Source organism: Haliaeetus leucocephalus, unplaced genomic scaffold (assembly GCF_000737465.1).
Source record: "Haliaeetus leucocephalus isolate CR32 unplaced genomic scaffold, Haliaeetus_leucocephalus-4.0 Scaffold417, whole genome shotgun sequence".
In the NCBI taxonomy this organism is placed as follows: domain Eukaryota; kingdom Metazoa; phylum Chordata; class Aves; order Accipitriformes; family Accipitridae; genus Haliaeetus; species Haliaeetus leucocephalus.
In genome coordinates this window covers 2,940,827-2,966,762 of record NW_010972853.1, presented here as the reverse complement: position 1 = coordinate 2,966,762, position 25,936 = coordinate 2,940,827, and the positions used below count along the sequence as shown (strand labels likewise).

The 25,936-nt window shown below is 36.6% G+C and overlaps 1 protein-coding gene across 9 annotated transcripts in view; it reads left to right on the top strand.

The window, feature by feature from the left end:
• The window catches only part of EIF2AK4 (eukaryotic translation initiation factor 2 alpha kinase 4), a 41,342-nt gene that overhangs the window by 246 nt on the left and 15,160 nt on the right, over nucleotides 1-25,936 (top strand). For 7 of the 9 annotated variants that reach the window (XM_010574197.1, XM_010574195.1, XM_010574200.1 and 4 more), the window contains exons 2-25: nucleotides 1,800-1,915; nucleotides 3,089-3,191; nucleotides 5,788-5,961; nucleotides 6,799-6,879; nucleotides 7,384-7,532; nucleotides 9,763-9,878; nucleotides 10,890-11,047; nucleotides 11,476-12,011; nucleotides 12,378-12,487; nucleotides 13,033-13,190; nucleotides 13,528-13,940; nucleotides 14,677-14,740; nucleotides 15,817-15,900; nucleotides 17,106-17,228; nucleotides 17,686-17,790; nucleotides 18,027-18,084; nucleotides 18,785-18,864; nucleotides 19,588-19,689; nucleotides 20,305-20,355; nucleotides 21,346-21,582; nucleotides 22,182-22,257; nucleotides 23,925-24,046; nucleotides 25,215-25,264; nucleotides 25,358-25,526. In XM_010574197.1, the coding sequence (XP_010572499.1) occupies nucleotides 1,800-1,915; nucleotides 3,089-3,191; nucleotides 5,788-5,961; nucleotides 6,799-6,879; nucleotides 7,384-7,532; nucleotides 9,763-9,878; nucleotides 10,890-11,047; nucleotides 11,476-12,011; nucleotides 12,378-12,487; nucleotides 13,033-13,190; nucleotides 13,528-13,940; nucleotides 14,677-14,740; nucleotides 15,817-15,900; nucleotides 17,106-17,228; nucleotides 17,686-17,790; nucleotides 18,027-18,084; nucleotides 18,785-18,864; nucleotides 19,588-19,689; nucleotides 20,305-20,355; nucleotides 21,346-21,582; nucleotides 22,182-22,257; nucleotides 23,925-24,046; nucleotides 25,215-25,264; nucleotides 25,358-25,526 (3,435 nt within the window). The remainder of the gene's footprint in view (nucleotides 1-1,799; nucleotides 1,916-3,088; nucleotides 3,192-5,787; nucleotides 5,962-6,798; nucleotides 6,880-7,383; nucleotides 7,533-9,762; nucleotides 9,879-10,889; nucleotides 11,048-11,475; nucleotides 12,012-12,377; nucleotides 12,488-13,032; nucleotides 13,191-13,527; nucleotides 13,941-14,676; nucleotides 14,741-15,816; nucleotides 15,901-17,105; nucleotides 17,229-17,685; nucleotides 17,791-18,026; nucleotides 18,085-18,784; nucleotides 18,865-19,587; nucleotides 19,690-20,304; nucleotides 20,356-21,345; nucleotides 21,583-22,181; nucleotides 22,258-23,924; nucleotides 24,047-25,214; nucleotides 25,265-25,357; nucleotides 25,527-25,936) is intronic. The other 2 variants (XM_010574196.1, XM_010574199.1) reach the window with 2 other exon arrangements.

Genomic DNA, 25,936 nt, shown 5'->3' with positions numbered 1-25,936 from the left:
CTGGGGCGCCCTGCCCCGGCCGCGCTGTCCGCAGGCGCGGGGCTGCCCCTCGCCTGGCCCCTCCGAGCGCGGCGGCCGCGTCGCTGCTCTCTCTTCCCGCTCCCGGCGCCCGTGAACGGCTAGAGAGGCAGCGCCGCTCCTTCTCCCTCCTCCCGGGCGAAGGGGACGCAGCGGGAGGCAGAGCGGGCCCTTCCGTTACCGGCGGGGCTGGGGGGCCGGGGGGGCCCGCCCCGGCGGCGGGAGCCGTGTTAGCGCTGCCTCGCTGGCGGCGAGTCCGCGGGTTTCTTGCCTGGCGCACCTCGCCTCTTGCCGTGTGCCCGTTGTCCTCCCGCCGGCGGTAGGCAGCCGTGTAGCTGACTGCCTGTGCAGTTCATCCTCTAGATCGGTCCGTTCGCGCTGTAATTAATGCTGTGCGTGTAACTCGCCTTTTAATTAGTTGTCAGGTTTTTTCAGAATTGCCTCTTAGTTCGTCCCTTAACCGGCTAGTTACATACCTGCTTAATTGATTCATCTCATCGGTATACATGTTGCCGATCTTTGCATATTTATTGTATGCTGTGGTTCTTTCCATGATAACTTAAAACTTTAATTTTTATAGTTGTTTGGGTTTTGTTTGGTTTGGTTTTTTTTTAATTACAACTAACTAACGCTCAGGTCTAGTACTCACTACTTTTTTTCATTTCTCTTTCGGGTCCACAATGTCGAATTGATAAATTTTTTCCAGCTGCATCTGTGGCACTGTTTTCCTGTACCTGGAGGTACTGATCGCTCTTTTCAGTTCCCCAAGTTCACTGCTATTGTTTCTTTTTACATTCTTTTTTCTTTAGTTTCTACAAAATGGATCATAGCCCCTGCTACAAACCTGAACTTAATTTTTTTTTTTTTCTTCATGGCGTTTGATGCAAACGCTGTTAGTTATTTGCTGGGTTTCAGAAGTGTTGCAGACCTCAGTCCCTATTATACCTGACATCCTCTCGACTTAACCTGTTCTTTTCCCTACTGGAAATGCAAAGGGAAAGTAGAGGGGATAGTGACCATCTTTTAACCTGTTTCCATATTTGTTAGTTTGCGTGGTCTTATTTCCCTCCCTGTTTGTCATGTTACTAAGGTCTGGGTTGTTTTATTTAAAAAAAAAAAATATTTGCTAATTGAAAAGGAAAAGTTTAGAATGTTTACATGGGCATGTTTTACTTTATTCTGATTTTGAGTAGGCAGTTTGAACAGGATGGGGAGGGAAGGGCAATACTTGTTAAAATTCTACTTTATGCCAAAACCAGAAATATAAAAAAAAAAAATCCGTTATTTGTTTGGCCAGACAAGGTGTATGTAGATGTGATGTTATAGTCTGTTGCCATGTCAGAAAATAACATATATATTGACTGGTGTTTGTTAGTGACCTAAAAACAAGTACAAAAGAAACAGTATTGTAATGAATGCCTTAATTTGTGATACTCCATAAATAATCTGTTACATTTATTTAACATTTTCCTACTACTAGTCTACAGTAAGCAGAATGCAAGAGTTTTATTATAAATCCTCCTTTTTGCTCTGTCTGAATTCTTCTTCAGATAAATGTAGTTACAGTTATTAGAAAAAGTTATAAAAATATATGGGATAAACTGTAATAATCAGTGAACCAGTTCACTCATTGAGCAATGTCAATAGGTTAATATATTTTTTTCATGGTTTGGATGGTCTAACCTGAATTCTGCCATTATATAGGTTGTGAGAGTTGTGTGCTTTCATTAAAACAAAACCAAAAAACCCTTTTAAATAAAAAGTTTTGTTTTCCATTTTAGGTACGACAGCCACCTGAAATTAATTTAGTCCTGCGTCCTCAGGGATTGACTGGTGATAATGAAGTATATGCCAAAGTTGATCTGTGGGTCAAGTGTCCACATACCTACCCTGACACGTGAGTGAACGTTAAAATATAACCATTTTTTCTCTGTTTTCCATAGTAAAGTGTAAGCTGAAAAAACATGTAGTTCTATTTATTACTCTTATTTTTGTTTTCTACATGTCAGTATTTGTTAAGCCTGTGGTATTTTATAATAGGCAACTATGAAATTTGGCACCTGAATTAGATGTGGTCTTTTGTGCAATGGGGAATAATAGGGATGCATTTGTCAGTGCAAGACTGCAGCCGCGATTTGTAGCTTGGAGAGATTTAAACATGGGTGTATCTGCTAGCATCTTAGTGCCCTTTTTAAACTTTTTCAGCTCATGACCTGCTGAGGTAGGGACTGAATCTTCATTTTTAAAGCAATCTGCTGTCTTAGTTGTATCTGCTGTTTCTGTTTTCTGGTAGATTAGCCTTTTGGAAGAGTGCTCCATAGAAAATGTAAAAAGAATTGCAGGTGATCAGTCCCCCAGCATTTTGGGTTGGCAAGTAATTTCTGGGTTAAGTGTTGCTCTGTGCCCCATTTTGTTCAGTCCTTATGCCACTGGTTGTGTCCAAAGCGTAACTCCCTTTAGCCTGTCCATTTGTGCTTTGGCATGAGTGGTGTACAAGGGAAGTGTTATTCCTTACCAAGTGATAGCTCAGTTACACCCTGTAGCACACGACATAACAGCTACTCTAATTTTTTTTTTTTTTTTATTTAAGATAGCATAACTACAGACATTTTACTTGTTTACTTGATTTTAAATATGCCTTAAATTTAGCTGTTACTTATTTATTGCATATATTTCTTTAGATTTGTGTAACCTGCGTAGTGGTGATAAATAATTTTAAACACCTAAATGTTATGCTAGTAATATTTTTCAAGAACTGTTACGTAAATTACTGGTTGAGAGCTGAGTTACAAGAGTCTGCAGGGTTTCTTTGGTAGTTCTCCTGTTAAGTATAACTGACAGGTAATCTGCAGCCAGAAAATTTGGTAGGGAATATAAATCAGTATTTCTGGCTTTATTCTATACTGTATATGTAATATTTATGTACTGCTAATTTGAGCATTGACTAATTGCCAATTGACTATGAATTCCGTTCCTTTTCCCTCACCCACCATTCTTATCAACCTTCTGTTGCTTTTTACACTCAGTTTTTCTGATGAGGACTTTTTTATGTTTTGTTGCTGTCCCTCAGTGTCCCTGAAATACAACTAAAAAATTCAAAAGGCTTGTCAAAGGAGAAAATAAATGAATTAAAATCCAGACTAGGTCAACTGGCAAAACAACGCTGCGGAGAGGTAAGAGCTTTTCACTTCCTTGAGAAATATACACTGGACCTAAATAGTTCTAAAAACGTGTGGTATAATATAATGGAATACATCCACATTGGAAGTATAAGTTGCATTGCTCCTAAAGAAGGAGAGACTTACTGTCTTTCTTAAGAATGTTTCTAATTAATGAAAGTTTGGACTATGCACGCTCTTAAAATACAGGGCATGTGTAAATAGTGCAAGCTTTATCCCTGCTTAAAGGCAGATATAAAGGTTCATGTTATTCTCAGAGTTATTTCACAGTATGAAAAGCAATACTGACTCTAAAAATAAGAGCTTTCTGCAGTCTTCAGATTAATTTGAATACTGTAAGTGGCTATACCTGTCAAAGCAAACAGCAATTACATGGGAAGTGTTTCAGTGTGATCTCATTCATCTAATGCTGAACTGAAGGGCAAGAGACCTTAGTTATAATGCCAGCTCAGCAGTTGACTTCTGTGGCTGTAGCACAGTCACTCCATGCCGTTGTGCATTTTTTCCTACTGTATGTAGGAATAGTGATACTTGAATTCCTCCTGAATAGGGAAAAAAGAGAAAGATGGAAAAACATATGAAGCTTAGAACTTGTATCTATTTTAAGGGATTTTATAAGTCCCCAGGTATGTTTGTTATTAACAATAGCTTTCAATTGTTGCTGAGGACTGAAATGATTGAAATAATTACTAGCAAACATTGAATTCTTGGTGAAAGCAGAATTTATAGTATGTTTCTTCACTATTTGGCAATGTTACAGGTGAACACATTTAATTTGCTCATTTTGTCTTTTTAAAAGTGAGAAGTACACAGCTGTGGAAATTACATGCTGAAATGGGATAATATTCTGCTTTCAGTTTCCTAAGCCTGTCAACTTTACAGGTTTGACAGGGGTTGCTTGTCGTTCAGTCTTGCTGCATCAAGCCTTTTTTCCATTTACATACTATGCTTCTATTTTGATTGCCAATTTTTCTGCAGATACTTTCAAAAGAACTGTTTTAGCCAGATATTTTGTTCATTCTGTTCAATAACCAAGAATTTCCTCAAATTTTTCAGTATTTTTTGAAATTACCAGTTTAACAGTGTGTTCTGGAGGTTTTTTTCTTTTTTGTAATGACTGTGGTGTGGACAATTGATAGGAAATCCAAGGTTCAAATTCTCTAAGTAACCACTAAATCATGTGATATATACTCAGTCTGCTCACAACTGACCCCAGGATAGCTATTGGCCTGTAGGGCTTTAAATCCCAGTTTGATTTCTGATCTCATTGAAAGGAGCTACAAATGTGTCATAGGTTTTCCTGATGTTAATTTTCCAAAGCAAGAATCATGCTTGCTCCAGCAATGTGTAGATACAGTTGTGAGTTACATGTACGATACATGGTTTTGATGAATGACATACACAGTACAGTCCTGAATTTCTTTCTCTGCAGAGAAAGGGAGGTAACTGTTCTCTCTGCCTTGACAGGTATTCTTTGATAAAGTGTATTCTGCAATGTGGAAAATTAGAGAATACCTCAGTTACCTGTCAAACTGAACAGCAGATTATTTGTGGTTTTTTAATTATTGAGATTCCTCCTTTTTTTTATATGTGCATGATCACCTTGCCTTCTGAATAGTAACCTGGGAAAGGTATTTTACTTTGCATATGTCAGATATATGCATATTGTGCTATTCTTTCTATTCTGAATTGCCTCCTGGCTTCGGTCTTACTTTCAAGCAGGGGATTCAGTGTTTAAGAATCTTCTAAATGTCAGCCTGTTACAGCCAGGTGGTACAATTTAGTTTGGCTGTTCTCCCACCTATACATGCAGATCCTGCTCAGTGCTGCTGACTGCTGGGATGCATGTTTCTGATGTACTGTTCTTTAATTTTGGAGATGCGATGGTCTATTAGCACTATGGATTTCTTGAATTAATAAAGGGATGCTACTAAACTGATGAAAGCTTAAGTCCTGACAGGTCAATAGATCATCAGTACATACCCAGTTCAAGTAAACAGTAACTGAAAATTGATTCCAACCTTGCAAACCATGTAGCAGAATTCAGCTGAGTTTTCAGTGCAGTTCTTATTTTAGTAGTTGTGGTTATATGAATGTGGAATGCCTTAAGTGGCTTTACAGTTCTAACTGGGGGGGGTTGTTTGCAGAGGAAGGATTGGATTTCGTTTTAGCAGTGAAATAAGTAACTATTTCATAGCAGTAGATGCAGTAATAGACAATTGCAAAGGATTTATTCTGTTGTAGCTCATGTCATAAACTTATCTTTGTGAATAGAAAAATGTGGCTAAAAGCAGATGAGTAAAGGAATTTTTTTAATTTTTATTTTTATTTTAGAAAAAGATGTTTGAAGTTGGCTGTCTTTCAGTAATTTTTGCCATCTTTGCTACTGTGGTCAGGGATTTTTCATGTTGCAGTTTATTAATAAGTAGTTCTGACAAAAAATATTGAAATATGGTAAATTCTCCCTGATAAGTAACAAAATCAGCAGTCATGCTGCTGCTGTATTGCTTTTTTGAGTTGGGTATCATTTTACTATGTGATCTACTTGTTCTTTGAACTCTGCATGTCATTCATATTTATTTTCTTTCAGGTGATGATATTTGAACTTGCCAACCATGTGCAGTCATTTCTCAGTGAGTATAATAAACCACCTTCCAAGTCATTTCATGAAGAAATGCTAAAAAATCATCAAAAAGAACAAGAAAGACTGGCTCAGGAGGAATTGCGTAGGGCACAAGAAGTTAAGAGAAGAGAAGAGCAGGAGGTAAGAGAAATTGAAGTGTGAATAACTCTGTATTCTTAAAGTAATGTAAACAATCATTTTTTAAATCATCCTGCATAGCAGTGGGGTTTAGTGTATTATTAACTTGTCACACCTGTCCATATGAGTTGATCAATATGTACTATGAACTGTCTGCTGCTGCAGTTGTAATATTTTAATGATGTGTTTTTAACCCTGAGAAATATTTATGCCTGAAACAAATCTGAATGTTGATTCCTGATCCTATGAAAATCACTTACAAAGAGGACCTTATACAAAAGTGTAAGCAGATGTATGTATTAAGCGCATTCCATCTTAAACTAGGAAGTATTAGTGAGACATATAGGTAATCATACTTTCCTTCACCCATATGGTGACTGGAATGTTCAGTATGACAGACTTCTCTGCAATAAATTTAATCTAAAGAGACCTTGGACCCGCATACATTCTTCACTACAAACAAGGGGATTCATCAAAGTCTCACAGAGACTACTAGTGTGGAGTCTCCACACTGTGGGAATATGCATAGAATAGCTCTTTTTTTAAAAGAATGTTTTAGCTTATTCCTCTATCTTTCCTATGTGTGAAAATGTACTGTCGGGTCTGTCAGTAGAAGTAATTTTCTTTTGTCTACAACTCCATTCTCCTATATCATACAATTGGTGGTGTTAACTTCCTCAGCAGAGCTAATTTGACTTCTATTTTTTTATTCTTTTGAGATCCACAAGTGCTCTATAACACTCTTGAAAAATCAGCATCATAGCTTTTTTTTTTAGAGTAAGATTAGCAGTTGATTGCATGTACTGTTGCATCAATTAACAGCACCAAAATTCATTTCAGCAACGTGAAATCCTGAACGAGATTCAGAGAAGGGAGGAAGAGAAAAGAGAAGAAAGAAAAAAGAAAGAGATTGCCAAACAGGTATTCTTTCTAAGCAGGCGTGCAAAAAACATTGCAATAACTTCTTCCCAGTACTGTAGCATATGCTTATAAAAATTTGAGAGGTTTACATGACTGAATTGTCCTGGAGATCTTTTCTCATCCTGTGCTTCCAATAGATCTAGACTAAAATAGGTTCTTAATTATATGGGTTTATTTCTGGAATAAAAAATCAACTGTAAGGGAACATAGTTTAGTATATTAGTATCTTAAGTGTACTGATATTTTCAATCAGACATAGAAAAAAGCTAGTATGTTAATGTTTCTGTTTTCACTGTAAAGAATCTTTGCATTCTTGCCTGTGGACAGTGCTGGAATGTACTTTCTGAATCTTAGCACTTCTTCGTCAGCCTCATATGTGCATTTCTCATGAAAACCTATTTCTTTTGTGATCTTGGTGACTTTATAGAATAATAGCCAATTACTCACATATTTTGAGGATAGGAGCAGTTTCTGTATTTACTCGGTGTTTTTCCTGATTTATAGGAACGTTTGGAAATAGCTGCTCTGACAAGTCAAGAAAATTCTCACAGGAGAGATACTGCAGGATATAGAGTTACTTCCAGTTTAAATGGGAGCTGTTGGGAACATGGAGTGAATAATAAACACCGACCAAATTCAGCTGGACGTTCAAAGTAAGTATGTCAGTTTGCATGTGGAATTTTTTGTTTTCCCCAGAACATTAGATTTCAAAGTGAAATTTGAAGGCAAGAGAGCAATGTGCTGTGTTGCTCAGCTGTTCATTTTGATCTGTCTCTCCCCCCCCCACCTATTCCCCCTCTTCATTTGGCATGGTTTAACTAATTCATGTGCTATGGATAACTTGGGAACTTTCCAATTAAGAGAGTCAGTTTGGCCCTTAGTTTAACTTGGAAGGGTATTTGGCAATCATTGGAAGATATATTCAGGGCTTACTTAGTTTCTTTGAAGTACGCAGTATGTTGACAATTGCAGAAAAAAATTATTTTAAATCAGTTAATGAAGGCTTTGGATTAGTACAATAAATTAAAGCTTATATTCATCTCAAAACATTTGCTGTAAAGATACACCAGTGTAAAGTTGCCTGTTGGAGAATCAGATAATGCTGATTGCATTTGCAGAGTAACTTATTGGATGGAAGATTAGAGTTATTGGAGGGTTCTTATGCTGGTATGAAATTCATCTGGGTTAGGATTGGTGATGATATAGCTACGTTGGGGTTTTTGGTTTTCTTTTTTTTATTTTCTTTTTTTCCCCACCCTTTCCTGTGCCCATAACTGATGTAACTGTCAAGGACAGTGGAGATACCCTGGTATTAATTTTCCTAGTTTTGATTCAGATTGTGCCAATGACTTGTTATTTGGACTGTTGTTTTAATGGAAATCGTGTATTCCTAGCTTTCTCTTGTCTGTAGGCTTCAAGATTGTTTTAATGTTATTTATCAGCAACCCTGATAGATACCTGATGCAGAATTTCTTTGATCTATACTACTTTGACTCTTGCTGCTATCTCTTCCCTTTGCCTATCCCAAGTCACATTTGGCAGTTGCTTATGTATAGTGTTTGATAGTCCATAAATCTATCTTCCTATCTTCTTGCTAATCTTAGTATAAAAAAATGAGACATTATCTGTGCTTGTGGAACAAGAAAATTGTCTCAAAAGTTTGTTACTGTGCTTTAATCCAGAACACATACAATGGACTTACATTAACTTTCCACACAAATTCTTACACTTTATGTTCTTATATGGGGAGGGAGTGTGTGGAAACACCAAAAAGGCAGAGTTGCTTATTTTAACAATGGTGAAAATAATCAAAAAGGATTTTGAAATATTGAAACTTCTCATGATGCCATGTTTGTAGAGTTAAGCAAAAGCTAGACGTGTTTAGTTTTCCGAGTCTCTTTTCACAAGAAGAGTGGTGCTGTATTTTTATCTGTTTATGAGGCCTGAAATTTTGGCTATTGGGACACAAACTTTTGGATGATTATTAAAATGTAAAATAATTTCATTTATTAAATGTATTTGAATTCAGAAAGCCAGATGCTTCCTTTGTATATCTTTCTTTATACAGCACTTGTAAGAAGTTCCATGTGCCATCTCCTTTCTATGTAGCGCTTTTTACCTTTTTATTTTTTTAATAAATTAAATATTTTGAAAGAGCTTCTGCATTACCCTTCATACACTCCTGTGATCTCTATACATGATTGCATTGATGCGGAGGATAGTCTTGCAGTGGTGGTATTTCTATTAATTTTGAAAAAGATTATACAAGAAGTAATGGAGGTTGGTTTGGGTTAGCGGTCTTGAGTTCTTTCTGATCTCACATGGAGCTCTGTACATGCATGTGAGAACAAACACCCTAATCATACTTGCTTTTAAAGTTTTTGCAAAATTTTCCTTTTCTTGAAGGAGGAGTTTAGAGTAGTAAAGGAGGCAAGTGGAAAACCCATTTTAAGTCAGGAAAAATAATTAAGCTAAAGCTGGAATGAAGTTCCAGAATTGCATATATTTGCTTTCTGTAATGTTTTGAAATAGAATGCAAATCAAGTCAAACTTAGATTTTTTTTCAGAGCCTCTACCATGTTTACTTCCCCCCCCCATCCAGCCCCAACTGGGAGTGTCATCCTAAGATGCAGAAGTTTTCAGGTTTGGATTCAATTCCTGGCTTTGAATATAGAGACCCAGTGCAGCATGATGTTGCTGCTAAAATGTTGGATTTCTAATCAGAGATGTATCTTTGCACTAACTCAGTATCTTTGAAATTAATGGATATTATTATTGGATACAAAAGTCTCTGAAAGCTAATCCTCTTGCAGAATTGATGTATTTAGGGACTGCAACAATACTATCTTTGAGGTGGAGAAAAACATTCTGTTCACGTTGCAGACGAGAACGCCAGCTTTCTGTTAGTAATAATGAAGAGTCCCCTGGAAATTACGAAGTTTTGAACTTCAGCACAAGTGGTGCCGGACAACTTATTGTCCATAAAGGAAAATGTCTAGGTAAGCAAAATTACAATTGCAGCCTGAAATACTGGGTTTTGGGCTGGGGGGGTTGGTTTTTTTTAGGGAGAACATAAACAATGTTAAGAGGTACAAGCAGCAAGGGTGGAGAGAATATTGTTGTGGATCGTGAAATTTCACAGTCAAAAGAGTGGGAGAGAGTAATAGGAAAAGTTAGTCTGTGGTAAATATTTTATATTTTCTTGGGACTATTTTAAGTAAAAGTTTGCTTCTTCAGATACAATTACATAACTGAATAGCCATACCATAAAAAAAAACCACTTTCTCAACACTTTATATTCTCTACATAACTAAAATAATACTGAAAACTATTTGCTTTTAAACTTAAATAGCTAACTTGTCAGATACACATGGCAACCAAGCAAGAAGTCATTTAGCTCTCAGTAACATCTGAAACCAGTGATAAGCACAGGGTTAGAAATGCATAGTTACTCTCCTTCCATTGCTGCATAAAATCAGTGGGTTTAGTGAAAACATAAATACAGGCAACGATAGGAGACTTTCAGAGCCAAAAGGCCTCCATGAAGTACCCATATGAATGCACCATCAAATGTTTTCATTGTTCATTTTCAACATAGCACTTCCTTGGTGGTAGGATGAACAGCCTGAAAGTCTCTGGAGCAAAGAAAACTTTATTATTTTGCAGGTTGAGGATGAACAATTAATGTTACTGTGTGTCGAGCTCAGCATTTAATCCGCAGGAAGAGTGTGCATTTATTAAAACCTGAAATTCTTTAAAACGTGCAGTAATTTTTTGCCAATGTGTTATTGCTTGCATTTGACTACTGCTACATAGCATTCAGTCTTATCACACCTGATATTTTCCATATCTACCATGTAGGTATGGATCTTGTTTACTTGTAAGTAGCTTTGTATTTCTGAAATTGTAGAAAGCAGGCTTACTAGTGTTCATTTAGCATTTGCAGAAGCTCTTGTCAAGTCCTTAGAAACAGAAGCAGCCCTGTTCCTCTTCTCTCTCTTTATGTACAGGCAAGGATGAACAGCTTGGTAAATCACTCTACAATGCCTTGGAAATTCGCAGTGGAGACTTTGTTTTAATATATGAGTGGGTTCTGCACTGGCAAAAAAAGATGGGAAGGTTTCTTACAACGCATGAAATGGAAAAGATTGAGAAGTGTAAGAAACAGGTAATGCCCATATTTTGCATTTGGCTTAATAAAGGTTAGGTGGGGTTCAATGCTTTTCTTGAGGCTGCTAGTTTATATTAAACTTCAGAGGGTGGTGATGAGCTTGAAAATGCTAGCATTTAGAGTATCTGCACCACAGAAGAAGATGGGTGTATTGGGGTATTCAGGATTTCATTTAAAATAATATAGATGCAAGACAGTGTATTTGCAAGTATGCGTAAATAAAATAATATTCCGAAGAAACAGGGAAATCAGGCTTACCTGGCAGAAACCAAAGTTGTTCTTGCGCCTTGTGTGCAATACTTCCTTTCCAGAAAAGGGTGAGAATGTCACATATTTTATATGTGTTTTACATATGTTATGTATATTAGTAGTGGTGTGTTTGTGAGATATGACACAATGCATGTTATGTTGTCTTTCTCTAACAGCTTCAGGGTGCAGAAACAGAATTCAGCTCACTGACGAAGCTAAGTCACCCAAACATAGTACATTATAAATGTATGAACCTTAAAGAACGGGATGATTCAATTGTGGTGGACATTTTAGTGGAGCACATAAGTGGTTGCAGCCTTTCTACATACTTGCAGAAAGAGACTCCAGTTCCAGTTGAGCAGTTGCGCCATTATGTGACCCAGATCTTGTCAGCTCTTGACTACTTGCACAATAATTCAGTAGTGCACAAAGTTCTCTGTGCTTCCAGTATCCTGGTAGATGCCGAAGGAAACATCAAGGTGACGGACTACAGCATTTCCAAGCGCTTAGCTGATATCTGCAAAGCAGACGTTTTTGAGCAAACCAAAGTTCGTTTTAGTGAGGATGGTCTTCCCAGCAAACCTGGAAAAAAAGGAGATGTATGGAGTCTGGGCTTGCTTCTGCTTTCACTCAGCCAGGGCCAAGTAACCAAGGAATATCCAGTTGCTGTTCCTACCAATTTACCTGCTGACTTCAAAGACTTTCTGGAGAAGTATGTTTGCGTTCCTGTATCTTTTTGTCTTTGATTTTTTTTTTTTTAAAGTCTTGAACAGTTTTTTGAAAGAACAGCTAAATCCCCTTCTGTCGCTAGTTAACGGGTTTTAGAGAAGAGGTGATTGTTCCCTCATGGCTCAGGTTGCTAATCTGGGATTCAGGAGAACAGGTGTGGTGCTCTCGTCTTCTCTGCCCTGCTGCCAACTTTGTGTGTCACTGTGGATAAGTCATTTAGTCTGTTTTTTGCTTCTGATTCCCATCTGAATGATGAAAGTGATAACTTAAATATAAGGAGACCTCTTTGAACATTTAGGCCTGATATAGAATGGGTCTTTGAACAGTTCTCTCCTTGGTTTGCTAACAGATGTGTTTGCTTGGAAGATAAGGAAAGATGGACTCCTCAGCAGTTGTTACAACATAGTTTTATAAACATTCCACGAATGAAAATACCTGTAGCTGAAGAAAATCTAGATGGTAAGAAACTTGGTTCTTTCCATGTTCTGCTAAATAAGCAGACTACATGCCTGCAGTAACAGAAAAATTGAGCTGTGCTAGAGCTTCACAAGGCTGCACAAGTGTTTTACATTAACTAATTTAAAGGCTAGTATGGTCTTAGCTTCTATATCGATGACTAGCTGCGGTGGACTGATTGCTGTTGTCTCATCAGCTGAAGAAGCTGATGCTTTAATTAAACCTTTAAATTCGTCCACCTTATGCATGGTGTACATGTCACACTTAACTTTGTCCTTGGCAGATGCTGTTGCAATGAGACTTCTTCCCTCATTATGTTCTTGTTAAAATCACTTCCTTTGTCCAGTATAATTAATGTTAGTAATTAAAAACTGTATTAAGGTTTGTGCTTGTACCAGAGCTTACACAACAGGGCACTTCTGTATTTCAGGTTTTAGTTGCAGTTGAAGTTATTTAGGTTTTGTCTTCTTCCTGATGCTTATTTGACAGTCCCTTGTGCCTTATCCCTATACCATCCACGGTGGTTAACTTTGATATTCTCGTTACAGATTCAGCAGGTATAGATTGCATTGAGACAGTTGTACCCAGCAGTCAGATATCCAGCGCTTCATTCTTCACAGAAACACAGAGACAATTTTCACGCTACTACAATGAGTTCGAAGAGCTAAAATTACTTGGCAAAGGAGCTTTTGGAGCAGTTGTCAAGGTATGGTATAAAAATTATTTCCCTCTATGGAATCCTTTTGGGGGATGTGTTTGTTTTCTCTGAAGCAAAACAATATACTCAATGTTTGCATGGTTTTATTTATTATCTTCTAGTATGCTGTGCCTGTGTTGTGTGTTTTTTCTGGAATTGATAAGTTTTACAAGAGGTTACTGTGAGTCTGGAGAGAAGCCTGTCAGTATGGGGAAGCTTGCATTTGAATTCTAGTCATTTTTCAGGTGGAAGGAAAACTTCCTCTTCCATGAAATTATTCTACTTCTGGCTCTACTTGGTAAGGCATTTGTAAGCATTTGACTTTAGATTTATTTGAACTTTGCAGGTGAGAAATAAGCTTGATGGTTGCTATTATGCTGTGAAACGTATCCGCATAAACCCTGCCAGCAAGCAGTTTCGGAGGATTAAGGGGGAAGTAACATTACTTTCCCGCTTGAACCATGAGAATATTGTGAGGTATTACAATGCTTGGATAGAAAAACATGAAAGTCCTGTTCCCACTGCATCATCATCTGAAACAACTGAAGAGAAAAGAATGCCCACCACATCTGGTCTCTTCATCCTTACCACTGAGGAGACAAATGATGTGGAAGCTAATGCTCCTCCTCCAGTTTTGACAAGTTCAGTTGAGTGGAGTACTTCATGTGAAAGATCCTCTAGCAACAAATTCAGTGGAGCTGATCAGGAGTCCAGCGATGATGATGATGATGGTGATGGGGTGTTCTCGCATTCATTTTTGTAAGTAGGCTTCAGTATTGGCACTATAAGGAACATGAGCAGATTTGGTTTTTCCAAGTTTGTGTCTTTTATCATTCTCACTTCTGTTATCTGAGGTAGTTCACTGCATTTTTGTTCTGTCCTCTGGTTCAAAAAGAGTGTATTTGCCAGCAGTCAGATAGCCAGGGAGATGAAATTTGTAGCTAAAAGCTGTGAGTGTATGAGGAAAATTTTGGTTTAGGCTTCTCGAAGTTTTGTATTGTTTGTGTCAGAATGCATGACTGTTTACTTTACATTGGACTGTATTCTCCAACCTCGAGAGTAAAGTTTTTAATAACAGAGAAGTATTACAAATCCTGAAAAATACCTTACTTGTTCTTTGTTTTTGTTTTGATTTTTATTAACATATTCCATACCTGCCTCTGTGTGTGGAGTGGTTCTTTCACTTATGGTGGTTTTTTGTTTAAGCAAGCAAGTAAACTTATCTCAGTTTTGCTTATTGAATATAGAAATTGAATTTTACTCATACAAATCTATACCTTCCCTTTAAGTGACTGGGCTGTCAAAGGAAGTGTTGCTTTGCAAGCAAGATACTTTTGGGGATTTTGGGTTGTTTTGCTTTTTTGTTTAAGGCATACAGAAGGTCTTCAACAGAAGCTTAGATTTTCTCTTTTCTGCAAAGTTTCCAGATTTCTTAGTAAATATTTCTTGGTACCCAAAACTTTTGGGTTTTTTTTTCTTTCTCTTTTTTAAACAGGCCAACCACAGATTCTGAAAGTGACATCATTTTTGATAACGAGGATGAAAACAGTAATCCTCCAGTAAGTATAAAGATAAAGCTAGTGAAAATAAAAGATCATAAAATAGTCTTTGACAAGGAAACAGGTCAGTTCAGAAGTTTTGTTTCACTTCTGGTGTAAGTACAGAACCATGTAAGGTGATGTTCCATCAGAGTAAATGTTGTGCCATCATGAGCTGCATTCCATAGAAATCAGTCTGATGCAGCTAATCTGGATTCTGTTTCCCATAGTGTTCATTGAGCTAAATGCTAGTTGCACTTTAAAGTCATGAGCGTGGTTATTGCAAGTTTAACATTTCCTTTTGTACTTGATTTATCAGTTAACCATATGGATTGCCTTACATCATCTGAAAGCTGAAATTCTTTTTTGTTTTTAGATGATATAAACCAATATATTTGCTCATACTAGCTGCTTTTTTAAAGTGGTGACAATACATATTGCTAGCAGTCAAAAAGAGATGGGAAGTCAGAATATTATGTAAGGTTTTAGTTGATTTTAAGTTTTTTGTCAGAAAGCTAATGCAGTTTCATACAGCATTTAGAATCTGTCATTGCCAATCCTGATCTGTAAAATGCTTCATCTCCTTCCTCTTTCTGTTTTAATGTACGTTAGCATGAAAAAGCTTTCCATGTATGATTTAATAATATGGCAGTGCATTTGTTGCTCACTGTATCTATATATAAACTATACACCCGAATTGTTGGTTGGGGCAAGGGTTGCATTATTAACTCTATTATAAAGTAAGCTTTGTAGATTTTAGTTTCCAATTTATTTTTTTTTTTAAATGTGACACACTTTGAGATTTAGGTTTCATCCAGATCTTCTGGAATATTTTTCCTCCACTGTTTAACAATGGCAGAATCTTACTTGTTCTCACTTTGAAAATGAGAGTTGGGTCACACCTGTTTTTCTAGTTTATTTAGAAGCAGTGGTACTTTAAAAATGTCAATGTATTGTTTTGCTGTTACTCAGACCTAGCTGTAGAAGTTGAGTTCTCATCAATGTGTTCCAGCCATTAAAAAACAGTAGGATGCACAAAAAAAGCCTCTGGATGGCTTCCTGTAGCTAACTGTTCTGTTACTTTTATTGTGATAAAGGATGAAGAAGGCAATGAAAAGAATGGCCATGGAGAAGAAGACAGTACACCAGTCATTCAGACAGTGCATTACCTGTACATTCAGGTACAAACAAGCTTGCATTTTCAGATAAAAGTATACAGTTTATTCTGAAGTGCAGAAATTACTTTCTGATTTTCTTGAGAAAAGTAGTGACCTTTAAAAAATGCAAATGAGACTAAGTTCCGTGTTGTTTTTGCAATAGATTGGTTTTCTGAAAGGCTTGGCTGGCAGAAGGCACTGTGCAGCGCACACAGCTTGTTATGCCTTCCAAGGCACAACATAACATGCCTGGAGAGAGCCAAGTTTTGTAGTGCCATAGTGTGTGATGGGATCACTCTTGTTGCTGGTGTACAAGTAAAAGTTGGCAGCTCCTGACCTAACCTTAGAACAACCCAACCAAGCAGCCTTTTTGAGTCCGTGGCTTCCAAAGCATTGTTTTGCCTTATGCTTGTTATTTGTTTAGAATATCCATTCCAATCCCCTAACACTGTAGCTGATGTCTTGAGTTTGGTTGTGGTATTAATTCCCAATGTGGAGTTGAAGTGTACTGTGTTAACTTCCAGGGGGGAAGCTGTATTTCACAGATGTGAGAACTTCCTCATTCTCTTCAAAGGCACTATATTGTGTATGCACTTTCTTTTAACAGAAAACAGTAATCTGCAAAGCAATTGTATGGCCTAACAGTAGGCACAGAATAAAATTCCTGTAGGTTTGCAACTTCAAGCTCTTTTGTGTTAGGAGTTAGACTATTTCTGGGAGAAGTCGACTATCATAGGTAACTGTTCTGTGGTGATGTGCTATTTTTTTATAATGCATTTAATGCTAGAGCTTGTCTGGAAGGAAGGTACAATTAGATGGAATTAGATTTTAATAAGCTTGTTTGCATGTGTTATGTATAATCATAATATAAGCAGTTAAGAAACCAAGTAAAATGAAGCCAGAGATTCTTTAAAGTTTGGCTTAAACATACATTATGGCTTGGCTGGTTTCACCTTGGTTTTGACATGAACGTTGGAGAATATACTGCTCTACAAGCTCATACTATTGTCCCAGAAAATGGGCTAGGACCCATAAATGCATGTTTTCTAGCTAAAAGACAGCTCTCGGGAAAATTCCAAACAGCTGAATGTTTTGATGATACTGTTTGCTCCTGAAGTGTGTGTTACAGGACCATGCATTAATATGCACACAGATACAAGTTTCTGATGGTCTCTTCTTGACAACACTACTCTTTCTTCTCTCTGTCCCCTACATATGCACAACTGAAGATGGAGTATTGTGAAAAGAGCACATTAAGGGATACTATTGACCAAGGATTATACGAAGACACCAGTCGGCTTTGGAGGCTTTTCCGAGAAATTTTAGATGGGTTAGCTTACATCCATGAAAAGGTTAGTAAATATGACAGTTATAACCTGTCCATAATATCTACATTATGCCTCTTTCTGTATGGGTTTCTTCATATTATTCATTTTGGGGTGTTTATTAGCAAGGTTCGTTCCTTGCCCTTTCCATTATTAATTGGTTCTAGGGGGTTAGAATATTTTATCATAAGCTTGAATTTTATAATGAACTACTTCAGATTTTTCCCTTTGTCACAAAAATTGATCACCTTTAAAACCATTTTGTTAGGTTTCTGGTAGCACTGAAAATTGCTTCTAGCTTCTGGGCTGCAGACTATAGTCTTACTTCTGAATTAATCATCAGTGACTTAATGCTGTAGATTTCCCACTGTAATAAAAGTATGTAATACAAATTTCCAGTCTATTATAAAGAGAGTTTTATTTTGAATTGTGTTTATTTTTTAATATTCTGTGGGTCTTTTTTTTTATTGTCCTGCTGTAACAGGGAATGATCCACAGAGACTTGAAACCTGTGAACATTTTTTTAGATTCAGATGATCACGTCAAAATTGGTGATTTTGGTTTAGCTACAGATCATCCAGCAAATGCAGTAAGTACAGCTGAAAGTGAATGAAAAAAACCTTGAATTTGGTGTTGTAATAACACGAAAGATGAAAATAAAACAGAAAAACATAGTGCTCATTGGACTTTATATTGTGAATGCCATAAACTTTTTTATTTCTAAGGTTCTAGAATTAAACCATGTACTGCCAACCAAAGTGGCAAGAAAAGCCAACGGAAGCATTTCAAGTGCCATTTACAGCATGTCTGTTTTCCTGATTTCAGGTGGCCTCTAAACAAGAAGAAAATCACTCAGATAGTTCTGCTATGTCTGACCCATCAGGTTAGTTTACATAGTCACTTGTTCTAAATGATTTTAAGCAAACACTTAATATTCTGCAGTCTTGTATACTCTGTTAGAACTTCCATTTGTTCTTTGAAAATAAAACCTTTTTTATTGGGGGGAAAAAAACAACCACCAACGTTTGTGTAGATATGTTACATGTAATCTGGCAGTTTTGACTGTTATCTAAAAATGATTTGCTTCTACTGCTAGCCTTCTGCCATAGATCAGTGCTTTCTCATGGTGAGGTATATAGAGATCTGTATTTCTGTTCCATCCGCACTTCTCTTGCCTGTACAGGACAATTTCAAGACTTAAGGGATTTTTGTTTGGTTGGGTTTTTTTTGACACCTTCCATAACAGGCTGAATTTTGTGTTTTGAGAAAACTTTCATACATTCTGTGTCTTAAGATGACTGTAATGGAAGTGAAATTTAGTTGTATTATTCCTGTGCTGACCTACCACAATTCTGTAAAGCAATAGGTAGGTTTAGCTACTATAGATTGACACAGATACTTGCCATGTGAAGGTTAAGAACTGTCTGTTTTGCAAACTGCTCTCAACTGGGTCTCTCTCAATAAGGACTGCATTCCAACCTAGAAGAAATGAGGACAGAAGATGAGTGAGTTTTTTCTTGACTTTGATGCTGTGTTTCTCTCCCACTTTCTTGAAACTAGTACTCTCATCTTTTGCCACATAGGTAATTTGACAGGGATGGTTGGCACTGCGCTGTATGTCAGCCCAGAGGTCCAAGGAAGCACTAAGTCTACATACAATCAGGTATGATTAGAGTAGACTTAATAAAAAGGTAGCATGGAATCTAAGGTACCAGGTACAATTTAGGTCATTCCTGCTCAACAAAGGTGAATTCAAGGTGGAACAGGGTGTGGTGGGACTGCTGTGATAAGCAAGGCAATCTCCTCCTTTGAGAGGAGACCAAGGGTAGGAGGATGTGGGCAAGTCAGTTTTTCTGCTTGTGCTGTGACCATGACTAGGTGCAAGCGACTTCAAGTTGAAAGCAGGTAATCATGGAGGACCTTTATAAATTAATAGATTAAAGGTAAAATGTCATCATCAGAAGTATATATTGCTTTCCTGGATTCCTAGGCTGTGATTTTGGGGAGGTGAGGGTGTATTTTTTCATCAAAGAGGATCCTGTTTATATGCAGAGACGAGCTGAATTTCAAAGCAAGAATGTTTTCAGAGTGGGAGTCCTTCATGTCATGGCAGTGCTGTGATGATAGAAGGCATTTAAATCTACCAAATCTTAATGGATTGTGTCATTTAACAGCCCCCACTTCTCCCCCCCCCCCCAAAAAAAAACCAATCCCCAAAAAACCAAACAAACCAACCCAACCAAGTCAAAACCACAAAAAAATCTACCCTTCTCTCTGGCTGTAATATACTGTGAAATTTAAACAAAATATTATTATTTCCTATGTTATCATCTTCTCAAAGAATTCACGGGTATTATATTTAATTTTCTGGGTTTTTCTTCCTTAGAAAGTGGACCTGTTCAGTCTGGGTATAATATTCTTTGAAATGTCTTACCATCCCATGAGTACTGCATCAGAAAGGATCTTTGTTCTTGGTCAGCTAAGACTGGTAAGTACACGGATATAAAAGATAATAATTCTGTGCATCAAATAGTTTGTTAAGAGAAGTAAAAGGATGCAAAACATAGCAAAAATGTTTCCACATGGAGTGCTTTTAAAAAAAAAAAAAGTTTATAAAATATATAATGAAAAGTGAAGAATAAAATTGGAGCTGGTATTGACATTCTGTTAATGCATTGTGGATTCCTTAATGGTATTAACAGTTAGTGTTCTACCTGTGAAATTAATTTTTATAGTGCAAAACATTAGAGATGTAAAGGTCAGATAAAGACATCATGGCTTTAGTACACTTAGGTTTAGACCCGGTGGGTGTCTCCCAGGAACCAGTTGGTATTTGTAGTTGGTAAATGCTTGTGGTATGGGTTTTATCTTCATTTTTAGCTTTTTCCTTTTAGCTCTTCAAACTAAATCGGCCATGGGTTTTTTTCTGTTGGTTTGGTTTTTTTTTTCCCCCATGGGCAATAAAAATGCTTAGTTTCTGTGTTTAAATACATAGAACTTAAAAATAAGACTAGCCTGAGCAAGCTGGACTGCCTGTTATAATTCAAATGTGGTTTTTGTTTTTTTGGTGTTGTATTTTGTTTGTTTTTGTTTTTTTTTATAGCCCACTATTGTATTTCCTAAAGATTTTGATGAAGTCAAGCATGCAAAGCAGGTAATTTTGAAGCCATTTTAACTATTACGTATTCCCTGTCAAGAAATGTTAATTATAATTTTTCCCACATAACTTTAAATTAGAAATCTCTGCCAAGTTCTTATTACATGACATTAGAACAAAGTAAGGAAAAAAATAATCTCAATATACTAAGTTGACATAGAAATATACTTTACCCACAAAGTTCCCTGAGCACAATCATAAAGAAATGCAGAATTCACTGGCATACCTTTTAAGCTCTGAGGGACAGTTTCAACTTTTTTAGGCTCAGACAAATGGCAGCTATATTGTTGAACTCTAAACTTAAACTTTTGAAAAAAATCTGTGTCACAGAACAGAAAGAGGTGTGCAAGCTAATTTGACTGCTCTGAGTTTGGAAAGAGCTGCCAAGAGCTGTTCTGGATGCCTCCATGGCAAAGAAATGAAGTCATAAGGAGCAGTGTAATTCTGTCTAGACCATCTACATAACTTTTTCCTTGTGCTAGTAGACTCTTTTCTTGAACATTAGCATTAGCTTTTTGTCTGTTATGCCTATGAAATGGCAATCTGCCTGTTACTAGTACCATAAAAATGTTTCCATCTTGTACAGTTTACTGTAATGTGCCAGGAAGATTCCCCCTTCTTTAATATCTGTAACTGTCAAATCTTTGTTCTTACGCATATGATTCTGCTTTGTCTTAACTTTGTTTATAAAGAGATGCCAGTGCTAGCATAAAACAGAACAACAAAGGATACTACATATTTTGTCATCCCAGGAGGCACATTTCTAATAATTTTTGTGATAGTAAATTTTATTCAGATAACACAGTAAAAGATAATTAGAATTTAATAAGCAAAGAATATCCACCCCAAAGATTCAGGTCCTACTTTTTTTGTCCCTTGTAGAGTCTCATAGTTTTTTCATTAATATGATGTGACTAAGAAGTTTGTTGTAAATACTGCTAGTATATAAAATTATTCTAAACTAGAAAATTTTGATGTAATTTGTAGAGATTGGTTATCACATGGCTCCTGAACCATGATCCTGCAGCACGACCAACAGCTGTGGAGCTGTTAAAAAGTGAACATCTTCCACCACCACAAATGGAAGAGTCTGAACTCCATGAAGTACTCCACCATACCTTAGCAAACGTGGATGGAAAGGCCTACCGGACTATGATGAGTCATATATTTTCACAGCGTATATCTCCAGCTATAGACTATACCTATGACAGTGATATGCTGAAGGTTTGTAGGTGTTACAGGGATGTGTGGGGTTTTTATTCCTGTGTTGGATTTTTTAAAAAAATGTTTATACAGGTGAACTCTAACATGTTTGAGAGAATTATGTTATCTCTTAAGATTAACTGTCACATTAGTTCCCATTTAAAGCTACAGACTATACTATGTGCGCTTGAATAACCACTTGCCATTTGAACCTTAGGTTCATTCTTCAATGAAGAAACGAGCAGTATTTGATTGTAGCAGCTAAAACTTTTAAGCTTATGTCCAGATGATTACCTCCTTTATTCTGAACTTCTGTCAAACTAATGGTACTTGCATCTGATTGCCAACAGAATGTGTTGCCTCTGAATGTTTTCCTCTCTTTCTAAGCATGGCAATCAAAGTAATCCTCAGTTTCTCAACTCTAAAATCTTCCTAAATCTAAAGAAATACAAGCTAACACAGTACAGTAATGCTTTGTGTAGCTGTAGTTATTTTTTATTATGTAAGCAATTACAGTTTTTTATAGTGGGACGAGATAGCAGAATGCTTATTGCCTATATTACATGGAGTGTTCATGGCATATGAATTATATATGTACTTTTTATTTGTGATGGTTTCAGGGTAGTTTTTCTATTTGGGCAGCCAAGATACAGCAGCATGTATGTGAGATTGTCAGCCGGATATTTAAAAGACACGGTGGGTTTGTTGACAAAAGTCATTCATTTCCTTTTTCGTGATTGAATGGATTTAAGAGAATGGAATAGTTTTACTGCTATCACATGAGTCAGAAAGTACGTTCAGTAGTTGCATATCATTTGAAGCTTTACATTATTTTTGGCTGTTATTTCGGCATCCAGTAATAGCTGTTAACTTCAAATCTGAACTATTTTTATTTTCTACAGAAAGAAAAGTGAAAATCTTAATTATATCTTCAAACATATTTGGTTGTTCTGATAAGTCTATATGAGCTTTTAGAGATAGGGAGTGTTACATAAAATCTAGATCTGAATATAGGGATAGCTCTACAGTGAAAGACCAAGCATCCATGTAGCACAGTAACCTCTCTTTGAACATAGCCAGAATGGGAATGGCCTAAGAAAGAGCATGGAAGCAGAGCAAGTGCATAGTGGTACTTTCAGTGATACTGCTCTTAGCAATGATTTGCTGTTCAGGAGCTTCCTGAGCCACAGCTGGTGTCATGGTGTTTAACAGTCTTTGATGTTTTTTCTTTCCAGGACTCTATCCAGTCATTAGCAGTAGTATTTGCTTAAAATTAGTTTTTAAGAGAGGAAGAAAATTTATGCACACACTGTCACATTTGAAATGTTACACATTGTATTGTTTTAGAGGCATTCATGATACTATTTTATATAAAAATAGAGAATTTTAAAATAGAAACAGGGAGATTTCCTAATACATCATAATCTGACTAAGCATGATCAGCATTTGGCAATACAAAAGAATGAGAAAATGAGAAACATGAAGTCAAGTAAGGAGAAGTTACTTCCTCACACACACACACCATTTAAAGCTTGACAGACTTTGGAAAGTGTTTGTCAGCATTTTAGAGATTGAAATTTTTTCATTCTTTTGGAAAAAAACTGTCAGGGGTTGGATATATATTTTTTCCATTAGCTTGTATCTCCCATCTGTAATGGTTAAAAGCATTTCCTTGGTTTTGAGGCTTTTTTTTTTTCTCCTGATTTAAATGTTTATGTTGAAATCTAATTGAAGACATGAGTCTATAATAGAAGAGCTGTGTGAGAATCAGTAGAGAATTTAAAACAGGAAAGTATTTTTCAGTGATTAGTGATACTGTTTTTAATAGTAAGGTTTCAATAAAGATTGAATTCGTACGATAGATGGTTGCAAAATATAGCCAGAAAAAGAAGGTTTTTATGAGGTTTTAAAGTGAACCGTAAACACTTCCTGTACATTTTTGAGACACGGGATGCAACATGTCTGAACAATACTTGTTTTCTTTGGAAGTGCCTCTAGACCAAAACAGTACTACTGGTATCTGTAGAGTTTCTCATCTGTTTTGTGTGCATGCTTTTGTGAAAGGTGGTGTTTAAAGAGGGAGGACAAGGTGAGGATTCTGCTGGAGCTGTGGAATTCGCAGTTTGTTTCTCTGTGGGCTGCCTGCTGAGCCCAAGAAGCATGCAAGATAGAACATCAAAGTTTGTTCGATGGCTTGCTTTGAACAGTGGAAGAGGAAGGTCTATCAAGGATGCTTAAAATAATGTAATTTTTAAAAGGTGTTAGTTGAGATTATCATGCCCTGCAAGGTTGTTCGTGAGCTTGTAAAAAGCAGATGTTACTTCTGAAATGGGAGATAATAGTATTTTACTGGTTTTGTGCAGGAGCCATCAAGCTGCATACTCCATTGCTAATGCCCAGAAATAAAAAACTATACGAACATAATGAAGCTTCATATTTCATGGATCAGAGTGGGATGCTGGTAATGCTTCCTTATGACCTCAGAGTAAGTAGTATCATCTCTGTAGGCAAAGCTGGGTTTGAAGAGTGCTGGTAGTGTCTGTAGATACCTTTGATTGACTAGTGATAAATTTGGTTTAGGCTTATACTACTTCTGACTGTTGAAGTAGCGTATCTTTCAGTGTCTGTTCCTGTATTCCTTAGTGCTGTACTCCTGGTCTTGACAGCTGGAGTCCTGACCACATAGGGAAGAAAAAGACTTTTCCTTTTTATTTCTTTTTTTCTTTCTTTCTTTTTTTAACATAGGTGAAAATAATGCCATATTATAAATGTGATAGATGTCACTGCTGGTTTGAGGTTTTTTGTGGGTTTTTTTTTCTTGCACATATAAGAGACAAGACTTTTCCAGTGACCAGTGAAAATTCTAATATTCTCATCTCTTTCTTATATTTATATGTCTTCATAGAGAATGTGGGTAACAGTCTGTCCAGTTTTATGTTCCTCAAACAGATGTTGTCACAAGGTCATTCTACTCTTGAGAGGAATTGCTGTTTGCACAGTTCAGATTTTACTGTTTGGATTCCTCAGTAATACCCAATTATATGCAATGTTGGCCTAATTACCTTGCACTTAATTTAACACATAAATGCTTAAGTGTTATCTTTTGTTTATTATTGACAGTTAAAGAACCTGACTTTTTATATTCCATTTCATTAACTTAAGGTCAGTTTGACTCACCCTTCCTTTGCATTTATAACATCAAGCTATATAATATGATTCACAGTTAAGGATTTGTGCAGGATCTACGAAATAGATCTTTCCGTTGGAATTGCTTGTTTTGGAAAATGTGTTGACCAAAGATTTATTAAAAAATACTCCTTTATTTCTTTATGTAAACAGTAAAATACCTGCTTGTATGTTTTAATATGCTCATAGTCGATTTATGATGCATTTTGCATGCATTAGGGTAACTTAAGAAATGTCCTTGTGTCCCCCTCCAAGCTCTTCTAGAAACTTGGCAGGGGGAGATGTTTTTATTTAAAACTTGCAGCAAGGATGATTAGATTAATACTACTTGGCTATGGCAAATACTTAAGGCATTATAACATGTGAGAGTACAAGTGTTACTGCACAGTAGTAATTCATCTCCAGTTTCAGAGCCTAGTCAGACTGAATCTTTTGTTTCAACAGTGTTCATGTATTTTGTTTTGCAGATTTCTTTTGCAAGATTTGTAGCTAGAAATAACATATCAAACTTGAAAAGGTAAGGGACATAGAGATGATGTTTTGCACAGATGCCACGCTTTATGACAGTAACCACTGAAGATGCTGATTTGTTCTTCAATGTTTCCTTTAGATACTGTATAGAGCGAGTTTTCAGACCTCGAAAGTTAGACCGCTGTCATCCCAAAGAACTCCTAGAATGTGCATTTGACATCATTACATCTACTGGAAATAGCTTTTTGCCTATAGCAGAAACAATTTATGCCATTTCAGAAATCATTCAAGAGTTTTCAGTGCTACAGGTAGATTCTCTAATCATCCCCTTTGCTCTCTTTTCCATCCTAAAATTTGAATCTAAGTAAATCTTTAGTCTAATGTATTTAAAAAGGATAGTTCCTTTAACCTTAACAAGTACAGAACTGTTTTCACGTTTTATCTATAGTCAGTTACAGAACACTGTCATTTAAATCAAAAATATGTTTCGTAGGTAAACTTAAAATGAAGCATAGGTTTGTGTGCAAAGGAAGTATTAATTGAATCCTTACAGTGCCATTAAAGTAACATCTTCCTTCTGTCAGGCAGTCATTATTGTAGAATGGGACAAGCCTTGCCATTCTTTAGTTATAGAGGGAAGGTAAGGTGGTGGAAGGAGAGGTCTGAAGTTATTTTTGAGCTGTTAGGAAGTCTTTTTTTTTTTTTTTTTTTTTTTTTT